At 43.5% G+C, this 20139-nt stretch overlaps 1 protein-coding gene across 3 annotated transcripts; it reads left to right on the plus strand.

The window, feature by feature from the left end:
• The first annotated feature begins 503 nt into the window (after positions 1–503).
• On the plus strand, positions 504–16713 carry CLTA (clathrin light chain A). Of its 3 annotated transcripts, XM_040580134.1 has the most exons (7): positions 504–782; positions 9006–9043; positions 11335–11452; positions 12447–12558; positions 13909–13962; positions 15207–15242; positions 16271–16713. In XM_040580134.1, the coding sequence occupies exons 1-7, from the start codon at positions 578–580 to the stop codon at positions 16440–16442; spliced, it is 735 nt and encodes a 244-aa protein (XP_040436068.1). In that variant the 5' UTR covers positions 504–577; the 3' UTR covers positions 16443–16713. The 3 variants fall into 3 exon arrangements, with proteins under 3 accessions (XP_040436068.1, XP_040436069.1, XP_040436070.1); XM_040580135.1 differs by lacking the exon at positions 15207–15242; XM_040580136.1 differs by lacking the exons at positions 13909–13962; positions 15207–15242 and having other exon boundaries at positions 505–782.
• The last annotated feature ends 3426 nt before the right edge of the window (positions 16714–20139 follow it).

Consider the following 20139-nt stretch of genomic DNA (forward strand, 5'->3'; position numbering starts at 1 on the left):
ACCAGTATCCCGTCTGCACTGCAGCTCCTGCTCCAGTCCTGTGGCAGGAAGCCAGCACAGCCTCCCCCTGCGGGGTGGTCTGACAGAAACGCAACGGAGAGTCAGGCCCCGCCGCTGACCAAATGTCGGTCGCTGCCTGACGCGGGAGCAGAGGCCGGTCAGCACCGACCGGGCCTGCCAGGCCGGGCGCTGCGTGCCCGCGGCTAAGGCCCCAAGGCCAGACCCCACAGCCTCGCCGCCTACAGGTGCAGGCCGCGGGCCCGGCTCCGCCGCGGGCCGCCTGGGCTGGGGGCCGAGAGGAGCGGAACGGCCCGGGACGGCCCGGCCACAACCTGGGCCCCACAACAGCGGCCCGGCGGCGCGCCACGCTCCCCCGCCGCCGCCGCCGCTCCTGGCGCTGATTGGCTGGAGCCCGCGGCATCGTGCGGAAAGTTCCGTTAGCCCCGCCTCCGCCGCCCGCTGATTGGCTGTTCCTCGGGGCGGTGCCGGCACAAGCCCTTCCTTTTCCGCGCCTTTCCTCAGCGCCGGCGTAGGAGTCGCAGCCGCTCGCGTTCTGGCCGCCTCGTTTCTCGTCCCGATGGCCGATCAGCAGCAATTCAGTGCCCAGCCGGCGGCCGCCGCCGATAACGGGGCGCTGGACGGCGCCGAGGAGGATCCTGCCGCCGCTTTCCTGGCGCAGCAGGAGAACGAGATCGCGGGCATCGAGAACGACGAGGGCTACAGTATACTGGAGAGCGGCGAGGTGCCGGCCGTGCTGCAGGCTCCGGAGGGCCTCTACTTCGGTACGGGCGGCGGGGGCCGGCGGGTGGGGAGGTGCGGGGAGGAGAGAGGTCCCGGCCCGGCGGGGCTCCGCAGCTTGCCTTCTCCCTCGGCGGCGCCGTGGCCGGGAGGGGGCGGTGCCGGCGGGCCCCTCGCCTCGGCCATCCGTCCCCGGCACCCGCCGCGGGTCCCGGCGTGGTCCCGGGGTGGTCGTGCCCTCTGGGCCGCCTTGGGCCGCCCTGCTGTGTGCGGGTTACCCCGGCTCCCTCAGATTCGGTGCCTGTGGCTTACATCTGCCACTGGAAGCAGGATAAGGCAGTGTCTTGCGTTCTGCCACTTGTGTTGCCGCCTTCACATGCAGTGATCGTAGTATTCTAGCAGTTGAGCTAATGTTTAATCTCGCTAAGCCTCTAGCCTTTGTTCCTTGGTAACCTTTGTACTCAAGATGAGAAAACTGGCACTGCAGAACACACTGTTGCATCCAGAGGAGTGGCGGCTACGTGTATGGATCTATACCAGGGGTCCTCAAACTACGGCCCGCGGGCTGGATACAGCCCCCCAGGGTCCTCAATCCGGCCCCCGGTATTTACAGACCCCCCCGCCCCCCCCCGCCAGGGGCTGGGGGGGAAACCAAGCAGCCGCAGATGGCTGCCTGCCGCTGCATCCGCGCCGGCCCCTGGTTAAAAAGTGCGAGGACCCCTGGGCTAGAGGTTAGTGTGTTTTCAGTTAGTCTAACGGTGGCTAAAGCAGCCCTTGAGGAATGCTTCTGATTACAAAAGGTTTAGGGTTTTTAGCTGAAGTCTAAGAGGAAAGGCGTTGTGAATGTAGGATGATGCTGCACCTAACTGATGTTGCAGCAGTCTCAGAAGACTTCGCTTGTCACTGAGTCCACAGGAATGTATCTGCTCTCATGTAAAGTTCCTTTGTCATGTCAGGAAGATGCTGCTCTTACTCATCTTAGACTGAAGAACTTCGCTTCCTGGTTTACTGTGGGAACATCTTTAGAATTAAGTCTTCATTATGCAGCCTGATTTCTGAAGTTACTAGCATATCTTAGGTATGAGGATAGAGGTTCATGGTATCTCTTGGAATAAAGCCCAACTAGATAGACTGAGTAATGGAGACCTGCTGCTTTCAGTGCTTTTTTAGTGGTAGCACAGCCCTTAGAGTCAACTCATTCATAAAGTTCAAAACGTAGGGGCAATGTATTTCCTGTAAAAAGGGTGTTTACAGGGGAGTATCTTGCTGAAGCACTAGAACATTAGGATAATTGTTATCAGAACACTGTCCTGTTTTGATATCGGACATAATGTGACTTCTGTATTCTATGTATAGTGCAGAAACAGACATGGTGGACACTTCCCCTCTTACTTTCAGAAGCCTCAGACAAACATTATGCCTTACATGGTCTTTACATTCCAAACAGGCTCTGGAACAGTAAAGTAACTGTTTTAGGACTAAATTCTTTGGAGAAACTTCTGACATTGGCCTTTCTCATGGTGTGTGCAGCTAGGACTGGCTAGATCTGTAGCTTCTCTCCATGCATGCAATGTGGGTGTTGTAGAGTGATTCCTTATTGAAAAATCAACTTGTTAAATAGATATAGATTGGCTTAATATGTAAAAGTAGTTCTTAAGCTGCTTTTCAAGAGTTTTTTTTTCTCAAGTCATGGAAGTTCACTTGTCATGGAATGTAAAAGTGTTACTGGAGAACTTTCTCTAGAAAGAGGGTCATAAAATAATGAATATGGTAATTTGATGATCTAAGGATCTGTGAAGCCTAGGTGTGTCATCTGTATGTCATTCTGCTTTCTTGTATGCACTGGAATAGCATTTATGCTCTGGCCTGTTAAACAGGCATAGCAGATTGTTCTTGCAAACCTTCGGGGGTCCCATTTTGTAACAGAACATTAATTTGTTGACTGTTGGCACCTGTAACTGCCTCCTTGTGAAAAAGTGTGGACTGCAGCAGTGCAAAATGTACTGGTTCAGCCACGGTGACAAATGATCTGATGAATTCTGTTGCCATTCGTTAGAGATTTCTTATAATCTGATCAATATCCTAACAACAAAGTCAAACAGCTCTAGTCTATAGAGCATATTAGTTTATTAAACTGTTTTGTAATTAAGTTAAATAGGTGAATGCAAATTCCTCCTTGAATTGACACAAATTCTAATGTAAATCCTTTAAGCATTGTGATCAGGGGTTTGTGGATTTACTTCTTTTAACCGCAGCCTTTTTGAACTCCTTATTTACAGGTCTGTTGGATAAGTTTTCTTTCTAAACACGGCCAAAAGTCCTAACTTGGGCAGCCTCACAACTGAAATTTGAAAATCTTCAGATATTGTGAGAAGCAGTCACCAACTTCTTGAACCACACTTGTAAGAAACATGGTGTCTCATATAACAAATGTTTTTTCAAATTGCAGCCTCCTAAAAAAGAATTGGACAAATATGTGTATGTATATCAGTAGTATGAACTGTTAATATCGGTATCAGGAAACTGATACTGGTTTATATTTCTGTTAAATGTAGTAATGGTAGATACTGGGTGAGTATGGGGAGAATGGCAGAATGTTGCCAGGCTCACGTGTCTCACTCAGCAGTGCTTCATGCTGCCAGTTGGAATACCAGCCTGAACCAGTAGGCCATTTATTTCTTAAATACATATATATATATATCTCCTGTTCAAGCTTCCTGGGCATGTGAAAATTAACTTTATTTCCCTTGACAGATGAAGTATCATCACTGCTTCAGAAAATAGGAAGTACTATATAAATCAAGTAATACAGTGCTGTTGCTGAGTTGTTACAAACTTGGTCTTCTATGATATTTCCTGTTCAGTGATAAATAAATGCCTGCATTTATTAACAGTCAAATTCTTCAATTCTCTCCAATCTGACAGTACAGGTCTTCAGGTTATAGCAGTTCACTTGCTACATCCTTTGACCAGGAGACTGTGAGTTCAGGTCCAAGTGTACGGCTTCTAGAACCTGTATGTCAATATAAAAACCTTGTGACAGCTTGTCAAGTAGCTTCTTACAGAGGATTACATTCGAAGACAAGCAGTCATATGTTAACAAACATGGATATACATAAAAGTTTAATGTAAGCTGTCTAGCCTCAAACATTGCCTTCACTGCTTCAGGCTCTGTCATTTTTGTATGAACTTGAATGAACGTTGTTTCTCCATCTGAAGAGGCTCATGACCCTCTAGCAATTAAGAGGCTTAATTGGGTTCAGTCATTTGTCCATAAACCACATTTAATAGCCTTTCAGGGACTGAATATCAATTTGCTTGAAAATTATTTTGGGAAAGAATTGTTTCCTCCTGTCTCTCTGGTTAGCACTAGAGAGGGAAAGTTACTTGTTTGTGACTATCAATATCTTTTCTTGGTCATTTGAAAAACCATTGTTCTGGGTTTTGCTATTTAGTCAGTATCTTGAGGCCTTAGAGCACCATGAGGTAGTACTGAGAAAGGTATAAATAGGTGGTATCTGTTTAACTTGTATTTGCTGTCACATGTTGATACTGCATTATTATCAAGCTCATCACAGGAAAACATATTTTTCTGTTTACCAAGAGGATGCTACATCGGTTGGGAAGTTACAGAAGCTTTTATGGTGCAGCATTATTAGGGAGAGAGGAAGGTATGACCTGGTACTAGCCTAGTGATTATATTGAAAATGAGTGCACTTTAATGGGTTTTGTTACAACGGCAGGTTAGAACTAAAACACAGGAAGGAAGCAGTCTTCCTGACCTGCTTGCTTTACTTTGCATACTGGCATGAAATTGAGCTATGGCTGGAAAAACTTTCTTCTCAGTTTCTTGGATAACTACCTAAACGAAAGCTTCAGAGAAGATTCTTCTTTCTCATCCTCTTATGGATGAGGGGTAGGTGAAGGGGAAGCATGATCTGTGCCCAAAAGAAAAAGGATGGGAACGTAGCCCTTGAGCGGTGAAGTTACTTGATGTTATGCTGGAATGTATTAAACTTGATTATGGGCTTTTCTTGCTGGAGCTATAGCTACTGATTCACTCAAAGTAGCAGTGAAGCAGTACATATTGTTTAAAAGAGATGCTGAAAGTAGCTCATGAAAGTACTTTTATGTATGGTGATACTGAAGTTCATTTTTCCTGCATGAGGGTATTGGCCAAAGCATAGCTGGATAGGAAGACCTGAGGAGGAATTAATCCATGTGTTAGGAAATGGTTGGACTTGTGTCAGAAGAGCTACCTCTATAAATTCCTGCCTCTGACTGTTCTGATAGCTGTCTTTTGCATTGAGAGTAAGACCTCAGAGAGGCAAGTGAACAATGCTAAGCAGACTTCCTTTTATGCCAAGTAGTACTGAGTCTGGTATTTATGCAAGTAATTGTCTTCAGAGCAGTTGATCATCACGGTAATAAGCATCTGAACCCATATGTGACTTGTAGGACAGAAGTGACAAAACTGTTGTATTTATCTTCAGGGTACCCAGCCTATTCTTTTGTAAGCTATAGTACTATATATAGTATATGTGGAGGGCAGTGATTCTAGCTGTCTGTTTCTGGCAAGCTTGGCTGTTTTTTCTTTTCCATGAATGCAAGGTAGCTGACATGGCTTATCCTCTCTGAACCCTTCTAGACTGTAAAAACTATCTGGGTTGCTATGTGGAAGTTCATTATTACCCTGTTGTCAGCACATGTTACAGAACTGTAGATGTTTGGACATGTTCTTTGCAACAGTATCCTTAGAAATAAAGCTTTTATCAAGTTCAGAAGCAAACATCGAGTAATACAGATCATTACTACCTAAAATAGTTTTAGATGTGCAATGTTAACTTCAGGTGCTTCAGGATGCAATACTGTGGTAGGATTGAATGGACTCTGAAGCTGGTAGAGAGCTGTCATTGTTCACGGGCAATGAAAAGATTATGATAGCAGTAACACTACTTGGGCTTTTTCTGTGGACAGTCAGGTATGAAATGACATGTTTCTGCGGACAAAGAAATCTGATAACACAGCTAGCACTGATTACTGATATGAAGGCTGGCAAGCTGATAGTTTTTCTAGACTTCATGCTGCATTGTACGAACACCGAGACTGGGGAGCTGAAGTGAGAGAGTGTTTGACTATTGGTCTTGTTCCAGATAGCATACTTGTATTGGCATATAATAGCATGCTGGTACAGTGCCATTTCCTCTTCTGCTTGCAGTATGCTCAGTCAGCATGCTGACTCTGCAACTTAATCACAAGTTCTAGGGAGTTCAAAACAGATGGGAGGTGTGTTTTAATAGTTTTAATACTTCTGACCTGGGGGCCCTCTGGAAACACTTAGCTCTGTGCCAGTTAGTGGCTGCTTCTATGTAGAAGCAGCCCAAAGACACACAGATGTTTTGTCTTAGCTGCAGCCCTGAGCAATAATGTTGTTCCTTTTACCTGAACAAACTACCAGCCTGAGTACTGAAGACCTTAATAAATGTTTTTTTGTCTAACAAGACACAGTTCTTGGAAGAATCTTCAAGACTAGTAAGTTTTGAAGGGAAGAACAGGGAGACAGACTTTTGTGTGTGTGTATGTGAATTGCTTTCTGCTTTTCCAGAATAGTGGTGTGGTTTAACCCTGGCTAGTGACTAAGGCTCAGGCAGCCACTCACTCCCCACCCCCCAGTGGGATGGGGGAGAGGATCAGAAGAGTAAAAGTTAAGAAACTCATGCATTGAGATGAATACAGTTCAGTAGGTAAAGCAAAAGCCACATGCAAGCAAAGCAAAACAAGGAATTCATTCACTGCTTCCCATGGGCAGGCAGTGTTCAGCCCTCTTGAGCAAAGCAGGGCTCCACCACGCATAATGGTTACTTGGGAAGACAAACACCATCACTCTGAACATCCCCCTGCTTCCTCCTTCCCCCAGGTTATATATACTCAGCATGATGTCCCATGGTATGGAATATCTCTTTAGCTAGTTTGGATCACCTGTGCTGGCTGTGTCCCCTCCCAGTTTCTTGTGCCCCTCCAGCCCTCTTGCAGGGAGAGAACCTGAAAAGTCCTTGACTGAATATAAACATTACCTAGCAACAACCAAAACCGTATTATTAGCACTGTTTTTACACCAAATTCGAAACACAGCACTGCACCAGCTGAGAAAATTAACTCTATCCCAGCTGCAATCAGGACTGGTAAGCAGAGTGGGCAGCTGGCTTACTCAAGCTGTTAATGTCAGTATGAGTTAAGAGACCCTGGCTTAACTTTAATTCCAGCCCTGTCAAAACAAGGTGAACAGCTGCAGTGTGTCTGTAGTGCATATGGGCTTAGAATGAAGGACAATCAAGAGTAAGCATGTTTTCTTTGTTGTCTGTAGTCTTCGTAAACTCTTTGTAAACCTGTTTAGTAGAAGTTAATTGTAGTTGGAACTGCCCATGTCAGTGATCTCTGCAAAAGTCTGCTTTGAAGGAGCTTCCAGGTTGATGTTAAGTGATGTGCAGCATAGCTGCTGTGAAGCAGACAGATGCTGTTAGCTTCACATGCCTCTCAAACCACTTTTTGGCTCCTGTGACTTGCAGAGGAGTAGCAGTTAGACAAAGTAGCTATCATGTTCAGACATAGGAGTCCAGTTATAAAATACTAGGTTCTTATAACTGAAAAGCTATTTTTTTTCCTAATTGCTGTCTATAGGTTGAAATTTTTTAGCCATCAGCAGGTTGAAGGAACCTCTTAATTCCTGGACCAGACACTACTTATTATGTGCTCTTGCCTTCTACTTGCCATAAACTGACTCTTGTGAAGCTCTAGGTAGACTTCCTGAGATAGGATTAATGTCCAGATATCAGTTGCACAATTCCTTTCTCATCTGCATGCTTCTAGAGAGCTGGAAGGACTTGCATTTTAATTTTCTGCTCTGGAAACATCTGTCTAGTAAATACTTAATTTCTTAAGTCAAAAACATTCTGAAGCAGTCAGTAAAAGTCCCACTACTCGAGTCTTCCCCTACTGAAGTTAGTAACTGTTTTCTTGGAAACTGGTGTCCTCCAACTTTACCATGTTTGAACTGATGACTTTACAGCCCTCTAGCTAACAGAGTTAGGGATGGTTATTCAGGGCTCAGGGAAGGGTTAAGGAGTTAATAATTCTTGCCTGGTTCCCTGTTACATAAGAAGCTCTTCATACTCCTTTGCCATTTAATGCTACTAGTGTGAAACTGTAGTATACGTAGCCACAAAGAAATAGAGGATACAGCAGCTTAGTGCTCTTAGGATTAGGTCGTTGACTATCTTATTTAAGGTTGGTGGTGCAAAATAACTTGATTTTGTGCTTACTATTGGGTAACTTTGTAGTTAAAGAAGACAGTACCAGAGTGTATTAACATGGCAGAAGCACTTCTGTGTGATAAGTTTATCCATGGTAGCATTATGGGTGAGACACAGGTAGTCACGTGGCTTGTTATATCATGCAGACGGATGTTATGTGGGACTGTTCAGAGGGATGCCTTGCTGTGATTTAGTAGTTTTTGAAACTCTTAGTGTGTTTTGCATTAATCTGGAGATGTAGACAGTTTCACAAACTCAAGTGTTTGTCTTACAACTGACATGTATCTCTATGGCTGTGTTTCAATAAGATGAAACATTAGGGTTCTGTGTCAAAGTTTCCTAGCTGATCCTGTTCCTGAGGTTCTACTGCCAGTGTAGAGGGAATAATGCTGCAGCTGAAGTAGGAAGCTATCAAGCGTGTTGTCACAGGAGGTAGCAGAAAGGTGACTTTGCTAGGGATGTTAGCTGTATCCCTTGAGCTGATTAGAATTAGGAGGTAACCAAACTAGGATAAGAATTACTAAGTGTTGGCTGCAGGATTGTTAATCTTCCAGGTAGAGACTAAAACAGTGAGAGTCATGCTTCATAACTTCTGAACAGTTCTTTAGAATTCAGCTTCTAAAACAGGGAGGAGAAAGTGGGAGAACTTTTAGAACATTGACTGTAGCTTCTCAGCAGTAACAGCTTTGCTGTTTTTGTAGTCTGAAGCATGAGCTGATGATGAAGAAATGACCTTGTATCACTGGTTGTGCAGAATAATGACTCACTTGGTTTCTTGTGCCTAACTGGAAAAATGAAGACATAAGGAAGTGACTTTGCAGGGTATCAAATAACCCTCGTTGGCATAACTTCCACATTAGGTATGCTAGCAAAGCTTTCCATACAAGTTACTGAAACCAGTAAATCTGGTTGTTCTGTCTCTTCTCAAATGGCTAAATTACGGTCCCTTCTTTACAGGTGCTGCTGATGAAATGTTTAATGGAGATTTCTATCAGGTAAGATAGAAGTATTCGGTACTTGGAATGTGCTGTTCTACTGAGAACTCTAATTCATCTAGACTAATACTTCCCATTTCTTGTCTCTAATATGCTTCCATCTCTAAAGAGGAGCTTGTATTCTGATAGTTCATCTCATAAAGCTGTTAATACTTTTAATACGCTCCTCCTCTGAATTTAGAGGTAGCTTAAAGCAGCAGTCCATTTTGAATTGTGGCTTAAAAGGACATAACCACTGTAAGCAGACTGACAGACTCCATGGTATGACTTAACATTGACTTGACACTGCCTAATAAGCTGAAAGTGTGCTCTGACTATCTAGTTTAAAGCAGAGTTTTCTGGATTACTTGTTCTTTAAGGACAATTCATGTGTCCTGTTTGTCTTATCAAGACTGGTCTTCCAAAGAGCTGACTGAAAACATTATACAATTCTGAGTGACTTAAAGTTGCTGGAATTCTGCTAACATTTTTGTATCCTCACCATTGCTGAGGTTGAGGGAAAACTGTATCTTACTGGCCCTTTGTGCTTCCTTATGCAACTGAAGGCAGATGAAATAATCTTGATTTTGTGTTTGCAATTCTAAGTGACAGACTGCTTTGGTTGATAGACCTTCCTCGTAATGAGGACAAACAGACTGAATGGGCTATATGTAACTTTTATTTTAGCTACCTGTAACAAGCTTGGCTCTGCAGCTGGCCAATTTATTTTGTTTTGGATTGAATGTGAAGTCTGGTGCTCTGGCACCAGCCTAGCTCCTTCTCTTTGCATTATTCCTTCACTGAGGACTGCAGGAGGTCCAAAGAGGGACAAGACACAGCCAAATCTGTCATTAGCTGCAATCTGTCTGGTACTGTCATGAGTGCTGATTCTTAGGTTTGTTGAGAGTAGGGTGAACCAGTAAAAGTTGCTGGAGTATCCTCTGTGGAAAAGAGCGCTATATTCATTAGCTTTGTGAATCAGGTGTGTTAATAAAAGCCCTATTCATTGCAAGTCTTTGGGCTATTATATAGTATAAAGTATGCTAGTAATCACTGTTTTGATACTTAAATGTCAAAATGCTTCTTGTGTTCTAAGGTGCATACTGACGTGCGGAATTAGACTCTATAACTCGAAAGTTATAAAGTAGGTATGTTTATTGCGCACAGATGCACGGGGGATCGCTCCTCCACAAGCGTGCACGCCCAAAGTGACAAACCATCTCACATTTATACAATAAAACAAATGAATATTCAATTAATGCCTATACATATTCGTTACCTAAACCCCCCCCCCGCTTACTCTCGCTTCGTATGTTAATTAGCTTATCAGTCCTTTGCCTGGAATGTGGTGGTCTTGCAGGTCTGTAGGTGATTCTTGTTCTTGTGACCATCCGATCTTCTTCAGCAAGGAGACTTAGCACTCCCTCCCTCTAGATAGCATTGGAATATCTCTCATCCTTTTCTCATTCTTTTTTAAAAGAGCCCCTTTGTTAGAGGAAGAAGGGCAGGCGTCTCCTCAAAACTGTAGTTGTCTCCTCAGAGCTGTGTGCCTATGTGACCAGACATTGCACCCATGACCAGTCACCATACCCACATTCCTGGGCAGACATATACAATCACAGTCTATGTCCATTGTCCCCATTTCACACTATTTCTCCATATCAATACAGTATTTAAATTCTGTAATGTCTTTAAGATACATTGAATCAGGTGTGTTAATAAAAGCCCTATTCATTGCAAGTCTTTGGGCTATTATATAGTATAAAGTATGCTAGTAATCACTGTTTTGATGCTTAAATGTCAAAATGCTTCTTGTGTTCTAAGGTGCATACAGTATTTAAATTCTATAATGTCTTTAAGATACATTGGCTTCTAATACCAGTTAAGTTTGCAAGTGTCTGTGGACAAGTAAGTTACAGAGAATGTTTTAAACTGCTATTCATAAAACCATTCAAAAAAATTACTATCACAGTAAATATTTAAGGTGAAATGAACTGGAGGATCTCTAGGCCTACAGCTGCATTGTCTTCTGCTTTCCTCAGGTGTAGAGCTCTGGCACAGCTTGACTTCCCAGTCAGCTTGAGTGTGTGTTTGATCCCTGATTGCCAGAGGCAGTCCTCTATTAATTTTCTTCAATCCTGCTGTAATTTGTGGCAAGATGTTTTTCATATCAATAGTGGTAATGTGGTGTAACATCAGATGAATGTGTTAAGTGCTCAGTTCAAATAGTCTGTTTTTATGTAGTTTGCAGGCAGTTATCTGAAATATTCAGTCATCATGTATAAATAACATTACTGTTCATTCCCTTTAAGGAGAGTGATGGTCTAACAGACTCCTGTGCTGCCATATCCCAAGTAGATCAACTGCAGTCAGAACCGGAGAGTATCCGTAAGTGGAGAGAGGAGCAAAAGGAGCGCCTGGAGCAACTTGGTAAGGAGGGTGTTTGTTGCAGTGGTGCTCTTGCTTGTGAGTAACTCAGTGGCAGCTTCTTAAGAAGCAAAATTCTCAACCATAGCTTCTGGCTCTTGGGAATTTAATATGCTTCTTGAGTTTAAGATCAAGTCTGGTGAGTTTTCCAGTAAGCTGCCTTAATATTAATGTAGGAGTCAGCAAGCGACTCTCTGAACCTTAAGAGTATTCATGTGGCCTGCCCCTTACTTACAAATAACCTTACAGAAAATGAACAGCTTTTATAAGCAGAAAAGAGTGAATAAATACTGCAGCCATCAGCACTTTTTTCAGAGGATAAAGATTGCTCATTTTGTACTTGCTGAAGCCATCTGCTGTCACATGGATCTTAACCTAATAGCTAAATTAATGGACAAAAACCTAAACTAAATACAGCTGTCGGAGGCAGTGATACCTACCTGTGGACAGCTTCTAAGACCCTGCAAACTGGTGTGCTTTTCACTTATATTGAGGAGGCTTTGCCTGAAACTGTTAGTTCTGAACCTTCTGTACAATGTGATTCTGGATAGAGCTGACCCTCTTACACCTCTTCTGGGCTAGTAACAGCAAATGAGCTTGTCCTGAACCGTACAGAGGGTGTAAAAGCATGCTGAGTTCCAGGCTCCCTTGCTTTGTCTAAGCACAGAGGCTCTACGGAGCTTTCTTCTACACTAGCATAGCAAGTTGACTGTTCCTGGTTTTGAACTGTTTGCAGTCCAACAGAATTACTGAATCTGCAGTAGTCCACAAATGCTTACCCTAAACTGAACTGTCCTAATCATGCAGTGCAGACATGTTCGTTCTGAATGTGCGTGGTATTTAGAGTTCTCACGGCCTAAATCAGGAAATCTCCCAACCCGTATCGGAGTAGATCAAGGAACCATCTGCGCTAGAGCACACCCTGAGCCGTCAGCTGAAATGTAAGCAAGATCCAGCTGGAGCAAACGTGACTGACAAATCAATTCTTAAACTTCAGATGCGAACTCACGAAAGCAGGAAGCAGAATGGAAAGCGAAAGCAATAAAGGAGTTGGAAGAGTGGTATGCTAGGCAAGATGAAAAGCTCCAGAAAACAAAAGCCAGCAACAGGTAAGGTTTCTCCAGCCATCTGAAGAGTTATGGTTCTGGATATGAAAATAATGTGGGAGAGAGGTTAGATACTCCTAGTATGTCCTAAGGCACTAGTCCTTCAGGTCATTAGAGTAACCTTTCCTAAGAGACGTGTCTCCAGTGGCAGACTATCTTTTTAAGTTTTCTTAGAATCCAGAGTAAGTGTCCAAGAATAGCAAGAGAAAGCATTAAGGTAAGGAACTGGAATTACTGAAGACTCCTTAAGACACAAAATTTGAACGAGGCCATTAAAACTTAGTCTACCCACCTGTTTGCACATTCCTAGCTGCACAGGTTGTCAGTGATTGTAATTAGCCTATGCTGAGGCTAGCAAGCTTGCTTACTGTCTTTAGAACACATGGAATTGGCCTCCTGGTTAGTCTTTTTGTACAAGTTACTTCATTAGGTATCTTAAAACCTTTGGCCACTCCTTTTGGAAGTGCTGGAGAAATAACCTGAATCAGGTCTCCTAGTGAAGAACTAAATGCTGACTGTGTCTATGTTGTGTTTGAATTGCCTAATTATGGGCCCTGGGGCAGAAGCTAATGACTTGGCTGCTAGTCTAATAAGCTCTTAGACTTTCTTAAGAGGTTCCCTGTGGAATTTTGACTTGAAGCTATGTAAAAGTAAATGCAGTAATACTGACTGAATAGCACTTAGATCTCTATTTCGGACCTAGGGCTTCCAGTGTCATTCTGTCCAGGTAATCATCAGAGCTGCTTCATACTTTGGGAACCCACAGACTTCAAGCTGAACTTTTTTTTTTGAAACGCCATTTTTCTTACCAAAATGGCCAGCAGGTTTATCTTGAGTAGGTAGAGTCCTAGGTGGACTCTTTTTCTTACTAAAGGAAGAAGGGAGGCCTACACTACTACAGAATTATGGATTTGACACTTCCATTCACTGAGGTACAGTCGTTTGGTAAGGCCAAGAAACAAATTGGATTAGCATTCTTCTAGCTGGTGGCCAGAGCTCATGATACCCCCATAGCAAACGTTGGGCAGAAGGAGTGTTTGGCATTCTGATCAGCCTGGTGAGGTCTCTCTCCTAATGGTAGTTTCTATCCACTGAAAATAGCTTAATGCTAACAAGTGGGACTGTAGTCCTAAGCTGGCTGGTCCCAACTTCTAAGATACAGCAAAGCCCCTTTTTGAGTTAATGGCTTAATTGATACATTCCATGTGGTAGCTGCTTTCGTGTTACAGTAAGTCTAGGTGATAAAAGGTTAACATGCTTGTTAAAACTGCCTTCTGCTGTGTTCTGTACTTCTCATCCTTATCTCTTTTCTCCTGCCTGCTTGCCTGCCTGTTTGGACTACTTGCTACCTAGGGTGGCAGATGAAGCTTTCTACAAACAACCCTTCGCTGACCTGATTGGTTATGTGTATGTTGCTTAACTACTAATTCTGTTTGCTAGTCAACTAGGTCATGAGAAGGATCAGAGATAGTGCTGAATGTCTGAAGGTGACTTCTGAATATTTCAGGGCAGTATAAGCTAACATAAGTTCATAGCCTTTACTTTTTGGACTGACTCTGATCTGCAGTATTAAGTACAGTTTTCCTGTAAGGATCCCATATGCTGTGCAGCATGCAGCACTTTCAGATTAAGTCATAAGGTATACATACTACTGGAATTTTGTAATGACCTCAGTAATCTTTAGATGTAGGTGTTTATGGTTGTCTCCAGGCCAGTGAACACTGCTTAGCCAGATGCGTTGCTGGGTATGTGGGTTAGTGTCTGCAGTCTCACATGGGTGCTGCATTTAGTTCTAGTCCCTTCCCCAGAGAAGCACAATGTTTAACTCTGCATTCTTTGTAACAGGTACTGAGCTCCTGGTCTCTACTCATTTGCCTACATAACCAGAAAAATATTCAAGCAATGCTTGCACATAAATCTCTGTAAGCCAAGGAAGTTAGAAAGGAATCACCTGCTATAAATTGGGGTAGAAGAGGAGTGTGCATATAGATATAGGATGCTGTTAGAGAACAGATGAAAAGTGCAAGGAGCTGGTATTTGAAAAATCAGCATTAGCTGCTGGGAGAACACTTTGGAGTAGCTCTGTGCAGACATTTTGCCACCCTAATGGATCAGTGAGAGCACAGCCATGGCTTTCAAGCCCCAGTGCTTATGCTAGTTTCCATGGGGCTGAAGGATTGCAATGTTCATTGGCTTGTTCATGTGTTTTGATTTCTTCCCTTAATTTGTAGACTTGAATTGAAGGGTGGCCATATCACAGATTCTAAAGTGACACCTTTAGAAGGTGTATTGGTGAGCCATGGTGTGGCTATGAGTGCAGTAATATTGAAGGTCCAGTGTGGAATTAATTACCTAACTGTAGGTGGATATAAACCAAGACTTGTGAAATGATGGATTTACAGGTGGTGTCTGACTTTTCTGAAGTGTCCTGGAGTGGATTTTGACAAATTTTGCCAATAAAACATTTATTTTTGTATATCCAATGCAAATGTGCAGTCTAAGTGCCGCATAATAAAATTGGCAGCCTGTTTCCTGAAATTGGCTAAGCTACTAGTGCATGCCAGCTGATCATCTGCATTAAACTCATTCTCATCTTCTATATCTGACTTAAACTTTCTCTCCTTGTTTCTTTTCTTCTCTTCACCTTTAAGCACAAACATAAATCATCCTTGCTACAGCCTAGAACAGTTAAGTAAAAAAATCTTCACTGCCCCTTAAAAGTGTCATGTCACATAAAGTAGCAGTGTTGTAGTGACCCTTGTCTTCAGTGGTGTCTGTAACCTTATCATCCCTGTGAACAGTGCTGAACCCTCATGGGAGAGTCATCTTCACTGCTTTTTCTGTACTGCTTGTTGGAGTAGATGGATTTGGTTTGATCTCTTGATGCTTACTGCTCTTGCACTCAGGCAGCTACCAGGGCCCCACAGTTCATGTAAACTAGATGCTGGAGTGTTACCCCTGCAATGAAGCAATGCTGTTGGCAGCATAGCAGTGCCAAAAGGATACAGCTGGGAAGCCACTGGCTCTAATCTCTATGTAATGTACAAATCTTCCTTAGGGTGAGAGCAGGGGAAATGTGTTTATCCTGTGAGCTGACCTCAAATGAGACATTCCCTCTGCCAAGATACACTTCAGCCTATAGGACCCGCAAGCCTGGGATCCATGACTTAAATTCCTTTTGATTCATGCTGCTTCACTACAGCATTGGAAATCATCAGCGGATAGTTTTATGATGGCCTGTAGGCCTTGGGGCTGATTTAGTTCCTCAAATGGAATCTGTTTTAAGACATGCTTGCAGGGAGTTTTAAATTTCCAGTTGGCAAGTGTCCAATATAAGCCATCAAGTGGCAGAGGCTTAACTAGTTAAGACTTGGGCATTTCTCCATAAATAAAATGCCTACATAGGAGTACCTTACTTCCTGGCAGTTTGTGGTGACTCCTTAAACAAAGACTCGGTAACTATTCTTAAAACCAAACACCTGTATTCCAACATTTTACACAGCAATCCTCTGCACTGCTTGTGCATAGCATATTACTGCAACCTACTTTCATCTCCAGGGTTGGGGCAGTGGGAGCTTAAGTAGCCATAATGTCCACAAGCAGCTGTCAGGTCACATTTCTTATGAAACATGCTGAGAAAAACTGCATCCTGTAAGAGGGAAGGAATGCCTTATGTGCTGGGGCATTAACACAAGGTGCGTTGCATTGCTTTTAGGGCAGCTGAAGAAGCCTTTGTGAATGATGCAGAAGATGTTTTTCCGGGCACTGAGTGGGAATGTGTGGCTCAGCTCTGTGACTTTAATCCCAAATCTAGTAAGCAGGCAAAAGATGTGTCCCGCATGCGTTCAGTTCTCATCTCACTCAAGCAGGCTCCACTGGTTCGCTGAAGGAAAGCACAATGGAAACACTACAAATGCGGTATCTTAACCTTACTCGGAGCAGCTGTTTGCAGTAATTGGATTAATTGTTTCGATGTTTTTTGGACCAAACCTCATCATGTATCTAGAGCTGATCATTGTTCTTGATTGCATGTTCTTCCTCGTGTTTCCTTTCTGTGTCTGAAATGAGAGAACCTCCAAAACTGTAGTCTCTGTGCTGTTGTGCACTGAGGTGTCACTTTCCACATTACTGATATTAAAGATGTTACAAACAACAAAACGTGTTGACTTCAGATCATTTAAGGTCTCCAGCTTCCTTTTGACAGGTGGTGTTTGAATTGAGTGTAAGCAAACACTTTTCTTAGTTGCTAGTGACCAGCCAGCAATGCTCCTGGTCTCTGAGAAGCTGTCCTGCTTGTCTCTGTAAGCTTTCTTAAAGCTCTGAAGAGTTTTAGTTTAGAAACTGCTTCCCTATCCAATTTATCACACAAGATAGAAGCTCTAGGAAACTGGAGCGGCAGACTTCTTAAGGAGCTTATCTCACTTTGAGTGGAACTGAGGACACTGCCTGCTGCAGGTAAGCAGTTCTGTGTAGTTTTCTGCTGTCACTCCAGCTGCACATCTTAGGTTAGACATACAGTACGGAGCCCTGAGTATTTAAAGTCTATGATATTCTACTGCATTGTAGAATGTACACAGAACTATACATTCTGCCATGTGTTCAATGCTGTCTTCATATGCAAAATCCTGTTGTACAGAGGCTGTCTGGCTGTTTTTGAGCTGTCCCCTTGTCCTTACTGACTCTTGCAGTCACTTTCTCCCACCAGGGTGGTGGACTGGATGTTTGGAGAGCAAGAAAAGGGAAGACTTGCTTCTACTGCTGCTCATCTACTGGGTTGGAGCTCTGGCTGCCAGGGTGGTTGAGTTTGAAACAAACTGATCCAGAAAATCTTGGTTCTGCTGCTTCCTTGGCTCTGTAATCTCACCCAACATTGACAGGGGCTGTATTCTAGCCTTGCTCTGGTAAGACTTACCTTAGCTGTCTATCTTGTAAGACTAGTCTGTTCAGTTTCATTTCGCCATTTTTATCAAAGATATAGGATGTTAACTAGTGTGTAACAGAAGTGCTTTAATATCTTTTGTGTACAAGCTGGAAGGTAAGTTCAGGCAGCTGGAAGAGGACTGCAAATGCAGATCAAGAAACTTACAGAAGGTCAGGGAGTTGCTGCACAACTGTTGAACCAGCTGCAGTGTCCCTTTGGTGGATAAGATACTGAATTTGCTGGTTGGGCTTCAATAGTTAAGCTGTACCTTACCATTGCCTATACCGACAGGAGCTATTCCCATGTTGGCAAGTGTGTTCACAAGCTATTTAGGAGTAGTGATTAGAATTACAGGTCTGCAAATGACAGGTCTGCAAGCTTAATTCCATGGAAAATAACACAGGAAAAAATTTCCTGAATTGCACAGGGATACCACAGGTGAGTTAATAGGACTGAAGCGCAGAGCAAGTCCACAGAATAGTGATACTCAGTGCTAGCCTTGACCAGTTATGCATTCACCTTGACTGAAGACTTCCTTCCTTTTACTAACCCCAAAGCTCTACAAACAAAGGCTTCTAAAATTAATTGGTAATTTAATAAAGAGAACTCCACTGCATTAAATGTACAATATTTAGAATGTTCATTTGGATTTACTAGAATTTCAGAGATCAGCAGATTAGAGGGGTTCCTGCACACAGAGTTATGGAACTGATTAATCACCACATTGTTCTATCTTGTAGGACATTTTATCTATACTAAGGCAATCTCTTTTTTTGAGTTTTGAGCAGCAGCCCAAGAAAATGGGTCAATGACTTTCAAATTCAAGGCCAAAGCAATATTACAGAAGTGAAAGCAATGTTTTATAAGCTGGGTTTGCAGGGGCTGACACTGTCTGCAGTTTTTTACACAATCTAGCTGGATCACTTAACAGGCAACTCTGTGGGTTTTCGTTGCCTTCTCTAGCTCTTGTGCTGAGATTTTGTAGATTCTCTCTTACGCCTTAATTTTATATTCAATGCTAGCTCACTGTCTCCCTTCTACCTCCTGTATCAGTGCTGTCACAGAATGGCTGAGGTTGGAAGGGACCTCTGGAGGTCATCTGGTCCAACCTCCCTGTTCAAGCACGGACACCTAGAACTGGGTGCCCAGGAACATGTCCGGATGACTTTTGAAGATCTTCAGGGAGGGAGACTCCACTGCCTCTAGGCAGCCTGTGTCAGTGCTTGGTCACCTTCACACTGAAGAAGTGTTTACTGATGTTCAGGAGGAGCCTTCTGTTTTTCACGCGGTGCCCATTGTCTCTTGTCCTGAGAAGAGCCTGGCTCTGTTGTCTGTGCACCCACCCTCCAGATACTGAGATTGCCTGTGAGCTTCCTCTTTTCTAGGCAGAGCAGTCCCAGCTCTCTCAGCTTTTTATCACAGGAGAGATGCTTTAGTTGCTTAATCATCTTTGTGGCCTTTTGATGGACTCTTTCCAGTATGTCCATGTCTCTTGTACTGGGGAGCCCAGAGCCCAGCACTCCAGGTGTGGCCTCATCAGTGTTCTGCTCAGACTTTCTGTGTCAGAATTATTTTAGATACTTTGAGCTTGTGACACAGCTTTATTTGGGCAAATAGGAGCCCAAGTCTGTGCTTCTGAACACTGACTCGTTTCCTTCAGATGTCAGCATCTGTCACTTTGTTTTGTGACTTCATGTGACAATTCTGGGCTACCTCTGGCCTAGCTGAGTGTACTTACTCCTCTGTTCACTGTCCATAACTTCCCACTGTCGCTGCTTAGCTCTATAGCATGTAGCTCATACAGAAAACTGAGTCTGCCAGTGGAATCTGGAAAAAAAAAACCTGGACACTTCCTATCCTTAAAACACAGCCTCTGGTACATAAAGATCTCTTTCAGCATTGAGGGTGCAGAGTCCTGCTGAATGCATCTTGAGTATAGACCTTGCTTTGTTTAGCTTGTGATCAGGTGGCAGCCAGCACCCAGCCAGCCTGAAAATCATAATGAGCATTTGTAGAGAAGGGGGATGGAGGGAAGGTCTCCAGTTCATCAGAAAGCAGGGAGCTTGAAAGCGCTAGTGCTGCACCTTCATCCTCAGCCTGAGGAGTATGAATAACAGCTTTAAGTAGTCATAAACAAACATGCTGTGGCTTGCCTGTTGCTTGATGGTTTTTTTGCTAAGCAGCTGGTGAAAAGGGAAATGTATAGTTTATGGGCTTGTATTTTAGAGTGAGTGAAGTGGGCGTCTGTTGTTTCTGCCAGAAGAGTTATTTTTCCAACAGCACTTGTCATGTGGGCGAGCTTGTTCCCCTGCAGAATGGTGCAAGGGCACGGTGATGCTGGGTGGTAGTGTGCCTGGGGTAGCAGCAGATCTGCAGGATCCTCAGATCTTGTACGATTACTGACAACCCAGGCCTTTGTGGTCTGACTTCATAGGGGACGGTCTGTTTAAATGTTTGGCATGTTCTGGTCTGAGAACGGGCAGGCTGGTTTCATTAGGTCTTGCATCAGTAATGCAATTGTCCCTTGCGATTATGTACGATTACAGCGTTGCAATGCCTTGGGCTATGGGTACAAGAACATATTTAATCTCTCATTGTATGTGGCTGTTTACTGGTCATAGCTGGTTACTACGTGCAGAAATCTTACTATGCTCAAGGCACGA

This window comes from Falco naumanni, chromosome Z (assembly GCF_017639655.2).
Source record: "Falco naumanni isolate bFalNau1 chromosome Z, bFalNau1.pat, whole genome shotgun sequence".
Lineage (NCBI taxonomy): Eukaryota > Metazoa > Chordata > Aves > Falconiformes > Falconidae > Falco > Falco naumanni.